This window comes from Schistocerca americana, chromosome 8 (genome assembly GCF_021461395.2).
Source record: "Schistocerca americana isolate TAMUIC-IGC-003095 chromosome 8, iqSchAmer2.1, whole genome shotgun sequence".
NCBI classification, from domain to species: Eukaryota; Metazoa; Arthropoda; class Insecta; order Orthoptera; family Acrididae; genus Schistocerca; species Schistocerca americana.
Window position 1 is genome coordinate 516,087,981 of NC_060126.1, and position 6,000 is coordinate 516,093,980.

The 6,000-nt window shown below is 34.6% G+C and overlaps 1 protein-coding gene across 1 annotated transcript in view; it reads right to left on the minus strand.

Moving 5' to 3' along the window:
• Window positions 1-4,341, minus strand: part of LOC124544666 (ubiquitin-conjugating enzyme E2 G1-like) — a 57,975-nt gene extending 53,634 nt beyond the window's left edge. Inside the window, exons 1-2 of the mRNA XM_047123284.1 lie at window positions 4,151-4,341; window positions 3,437-3,539 (exon numbers count right to left, since the gene is read on the minus strand). Of these exons, the coding sequence (XP_046979240.1) occupies window positions 3,437-3,539; window positions 4,151-4,196 (149 nt within the window). The 5' untranslated portion in view covers window positions 4,197-4,341. The remainder of the gene's footprint in view (window positions 1-3,436; window positions 3,540-4,150) is intronic.
• Window positions 4,342-6,000: the final 1,659 nt, after the last annotated feature.

Consider the following 6,000-nt stretch of genomic DNA (forward strand, 5'->3'; position numbering starts at 1 on the left):
AAATTTCACAAACCGATCATTGTTACCCTAATAGTAATTTACATTAATGTGATTAATTACTGCTAGTTAATTTCATGTCACACTTCCTCTCAATATCTTGTATCTGAATATGTAAGTGGTCTTACACCACACAGGTGCTTCAAGTCTGCAAAAGTTGAGGTTAGTGCCATGTTGCACATATTGATATCACGCCACTCCACATTTTTGTCAAAGGCATCATTCACTGATATTACACCATAAAATCAACACGATACATAATTCACTGACAAGGTATGTTTATTTTGATTGATGCTATTAGAAATTATTCAGTGCAAACTACAGTGTTACTGACACTGTCTTATAGGGTATCTAAATGAAATTTAAACACTTACATATATGAATTATTATGTGATCTATCATATAAAGAGACTGTCATTTAATGTTGGTACCAAAAACCCTGATAAGTAGTTTCAGACCAATTTGCTTCAAATATTTACACAATACTCTATTGAGCATTGGGATGGGTATAGGCAACTTTTTTTTAAGGGGGAAGGATGAGGCAGGGGGGGGGGGAGAGAGAGAGAGAGAGAGAGAGAGAGAGAGAGAGAGAGAGAGAGAGAGAGAGAGAGAGAGAGAAGGGAAGGACAAGGCAGGCAGAGAGGAAGTGGGGAAGGAGGATATAGTGACAGGGGAGAGGAAGGATACAGCAGAGAGAATGGGGCCAACAAGATTAGGATATATACCTGACTCCCATACGAATTTAACAATGGCAAACCATAGCTGGGTTCGCTAGTAGCTTTTAGAAGATCAGCAGATAAATGACCACAGAGAGAACCTGTTAAGTGCGCCCTGTTGAATAAAAGTTTTATCTTTGTTTTGTTTTATGCCATTTAAGTACAAATATGTGGTCATGAGGAGCATTATATTAACATTTTTAGTATTTAAATGTTACTACAGGGCTGCTCACACTGTGTTTTAGCTTTCATTAAGACAATACCAATCTACCTATAGACTGAACAAGTTCTACACAGCACATGATCAAGCTTATCATATCGATTAAATCATTTTTTCATCTGTTTGATGAAGCTGCAAGACAACTGGATGATGAAGCCTGTGCTGAATAGTTATCAGTACTGTTTCACATTTGAAAGCAGAATAAATACTTGCATTTAATTTACCTCAAACTTTTCTTAACTAACTAGGAATGAAGAGTATCCTGGAGAGACAGGAGGGAGGCAGAACAATAACTCAAACTAAGATAGCAGCACCATTCTTTGGGAGTACTCCAGCCTGACACTTGTTTTGTTAAAGAACAAGGAAAGTAAAACCATTCTTTCTAGTACAGGAAATTTCATTAATACTGCATGGCAAAACTGTACGTTAGAAGGTCCTGAAAACAATGCTGTTTGGTGGGAAAAGAAACTTACGTGTGTCTAGAGCAATTTTCACTATTTTCATAAAGGCAAGTGTTAAGGTAAGGTTCTTTATTGACAAAGTTTTCTGTACATTAGAAAGTTAAACTCTATAATTTTAGTATTATATTGCACTGATCCATGGTATTGTAGGAAGTTAAGTGAAATGTTAAAAATAAGATCAACCCGAACTTAAATTTCAAGGAGGGGCGCGTAAGGCCATTTTCTATGATAATCTAGTCTGACACCTCTTAATATAAAAATAAAATGAGGGTACCAATCAAGTTCAAAACATACCAATGCAAACTGACTAATTTATAAGTTTGGTAATATTAAGTCCTTGTGGTTTCTCACTCAAAAAATAAATTGTCCTAAAGACAGTTTTCACATATTTAAAAACCTTTCCACTATTCAACACCACTACCATTCAGTGAGTTGTTACCTTTACTTCAAGAGAATGTTATGAATTACTCTTGAAGTTTCATTTCTGTGAATCTACATCCAATCGCTGACTGGGTGTATCACTGGGAACAAACGACTGTCAATGGCACAAGCATATTTTGTTCCAGGTTTGGGCCCAAGACAAGTTACAAGTCTGAACAAATGGCTTTTACAGACGCTTCTAAACAAGTAAAGGCTACTGCACCCAGGGATTTGTGGCAAGAGTGACTGAATTACAAAGTAAGTGACATAAGTTCCAATGTGTGTCGAGTTTGGTCCTTCCACTATATTAACCGAGGATAAAGAAAATATTCTAGTCCAATGACTTGTCTACTGCAAAAGTGCACTATCCAATAACAAAAGCACGTACTGTTGGACAGTGACACACACACACACACACACACACACACACACACACACATTCTAATACATTATGTACATCTAGGAAACACTATTAACTTAAGGAATGTACATAGACTGACAACAGAAAGAGAGACACAAAAGATAAAATTCAAAGTTCAAAAGGTGTCAAAAGGGTTAAAAAATTGTGAAGTCTTAAATGTTGCAGATTAACTTATGTTCTTACAATTGTAACATGCAGAAAACTAGGTAATTAAGACTCACAGCTTCTAAGTTTTGGACATGAAATGTTAATTACTTACACAACATCAAAATAAATTTCAAAACAACTGCTACATGCCTAAGCACAAAAACAGATTGGGTATTCTTTTGGTTCTTTAACAATGGTCACAAAAAGGCACGCGTGTGTGCCCATTGCTGCCTTTCAGTTTAAAAATCTGCAAACCAAGATTTGCTCTATAACATGTTTTGTCAATTAAAAGTTTGTCATTAGTGGCTATATGCTTTTCTGTTTTTGTCTTGCAGTTGTACATGCACATTTGGCATTGATTACCAAGTATTACATACTCAAAGCACAGACAGAAATATTATTAGTAAGAAAACCAGTGAAATTTAATGTGAATGTGTGAAATAATACCCTGTACAGAAAATAAAAGTCGAATGTCATCTTTCTTTCATATGTGGAATGTTGCAACACTAATGTTTACTTCTAAACTGTCATGCTGCATACAAAGATATTTATGGATTTATTGAATTTAGTTTATTTGATTTTGAAGGAAGTGGAATAATAAAAACAAGTAACTCCATTATTTTGTTCACTGCTACCCATTTCCCAAAACAACTTACTGGCAGCAGCAAGACTTCTTCATAATTGTTTTTAGAAATCTGCTTTGAGATTAAAACTAATATAATCCGATAATTTTGACAACCACCCCTGGACACAATACGGTAGATAATTAAAATGCATCCCATCCTTCAATCAACAATTTTCTCCCATTTTACTGAAATACCGTAAACACTATAAATTTGCATTCTCCAAAATACAATCTTTACTTTCTAAGCACTAGTGCTATCAAACTCAACAATGTATTAATGTCCTTGCATACTAAACATTTCATACATTTACACACCCATATAATACACATGCACTTTTATTTTCAATGGTTACAGACTATATGGAGAAATAACATTTAACATACATTGTAAGCATGTACTTAAATTAATGACAGTCTAATAATACTTACTATAAGGTGTCTGGAGGTCCAATGATGAGGACTTCCCATCTGTATATGTCATTGTCGTCAATCAGGCCAGCGGAAAACCCTTCAACAGGGTTCTTATTAAGTTCTACAGGAAAAAAAAGGAAATATAGTATAAACTGTCGTTCGAGGTGGCTGTCCCTAACTAAACTAATAAAAATTTCAGTTAGCTAACAAGTTTTTATAACAGGTCCTTATTAAAATGGCTAATAAAACTATTTTGGTGCTACGTAAAACTTTTTACTATCAAAGAAAGCCCAAAATAGTACCACTATTTGAGGTTAGGTACGTCAAACACTAGTCGATCGATTTAACATTTCCTGCTAACATAATTTAATTCGGCTCACATACGCTTAATATAGGTTTTATGCACGGCCCGAGACTAAAATAAGTTCCTAAATGTATGTCGTTGTCGTGTTCTAACAATAATACCGACTTGCAAATAAGTCTACCTCTAGGTTAACAACAAAACTAATTTCAAATCCAATACTTTTGATACACCATACTTCGTCATTAACACATTTAGATATCTTAGAGTTATAGAAAATCTAATGATGTGTCAGCTGTTAGAGTGTCAAAATATAGATTTGGTTCGTCTGGCAACATCTCCGATCTACAACACAAATAAGTAGAGGTTTTGCTATGACAATAATAAAGATTTCCTGACTATAAGGAATACAGAAATTTATCTTCCTTTACCTGCTAGTTGTTTCCGTAATAAAAGAGCTGACTGTGGCTCTGACATGAATGAGAGAATACTTTTAATTTAAAGAGGCAAACAATCACTCCTTGGAAAATGGCTCAGGTTTAGTAATCTCAAGGCCGCATGCGCTACCACAGAGTTTTACTTCCGGCAGTTGCTGCTACATGTATGAGAATTTTGTTTCTACAAAACTTCCGACAAACTGAGCTCTCTACCGGGAACTTCGGGCACTTCTAGTATTCCGTGGCCTTCTATACGAATTGCCATACGAATAATGTCACTTCATAGACTATAATTCCATTCCCTTCTATTTTGTTTCTATGTCAAGCAAATCTACAGAAATTTCCGACGTTCAGCTTACAAAACATTTGGGTAATTGTCCATCTACAGAATTCTAGTCCGTATCATCGTTTATGAGAACATCCGTTGCATTCACCCCTATAATTTTCCACATCACATAATTTTTTCCTTATAACAAAACCAGAAAAAACAGCAAAATCCGTTGGACTGACATCGGCAGAACTACTACACAGTATTAGATAAATAATTTTTTTCAGTGATTCATCTGACCTTGTGAAGGTAAACTCATCTAATAAAGCCATCGTAAATTAAAGTGTGTTTGTAGTTTCATTTATACTTTCGCATCAGATTAATGGAATAAATGATTATATATTACCTCCAATTACAGTTAAGTCGCTTTTCCTTTACGACTTCCTCCTTCCATCATGTTGCAATGTGACAAATGTTTTTCGTATTTAGTTTCCGAAAGTAAAGCAGTATGGTATTCAAACCGAATATGGTTTAAATACGAGGGGCCCTGACTGAATTAATACAAAGAAAAATTAGCCAGAAAAAAGCTTCGCAAACTATCAAATGAATGCCGAACATGATTCTGAAATGTTATTCCTAGTATATAAGTAGCTGATACTTCAATGGTGACATATGCAATGTGTCATTAGCACACGAAATTTTTCCAGCCAGTTAGTGTCAACGTCGGAAACCTCGAGAAGCTACACAGTCCGATGTGCTATAGTTAAGCTTCTTCTTACGAAAAGTAAAAGCAAGACGTAAATAATACTGGTCTAAATTCGTTACTGAGATTATTCCCAAAACTTTCGACATAGTAATGTAGTGACACGATTATAGAGCAACAGCCAAAAAAAATTTAACCACCCTCCTTGTGAACTAAAATATGCTCATGCAAATAACGAAAGATTTAAAAACTGACTGAAATCATTTCTGCTTGACAATTCCTTGCACTCCATAGACGAATTTCTGAATAGATGGCATTAGGTTATATTAATGAAATTTTGTTGTAGATTAAAATTAAAAAACGACAATGATGCATAAAAATAAACTGAACTAATTTACTTTAAGCGATAGCGTTTGGATTCAAGAAAGTTTGTCCCAGTCAAAACGTAATTTGTCCACTCCACTCCACTTATTAGAATCCTGAAATGAGAGGTATGTATTCGCTATGATCTGTCCAAAGCATCTGACTGTGTGGATTTTGATATTTTTTAAAAGTTTGGATTGTTGGAATTAGTAAATACACAAACAAGTGGCTACTTTCGACCAGAGTCAAAAGTAAATACAAAAGAAAGATATATTTGGAGAAAATTACAACAGACTCTAAGTCTTACCATTGTTCTTTATTCGTGTGAGTGACCTTTCACATTAATACTTCAATCAGAATTAGAATCATTTTCGACAGATTTCATGTTTGTCATAAATAATTCTGCAAAAGGGACAGAAATAAAATAAAGTGTCATTAATGTTTTTTGAAGAGTAGTCAAAACATTTTCTACCAATCTCATAGCTTTGATGAAAAACCCCACAGCACATT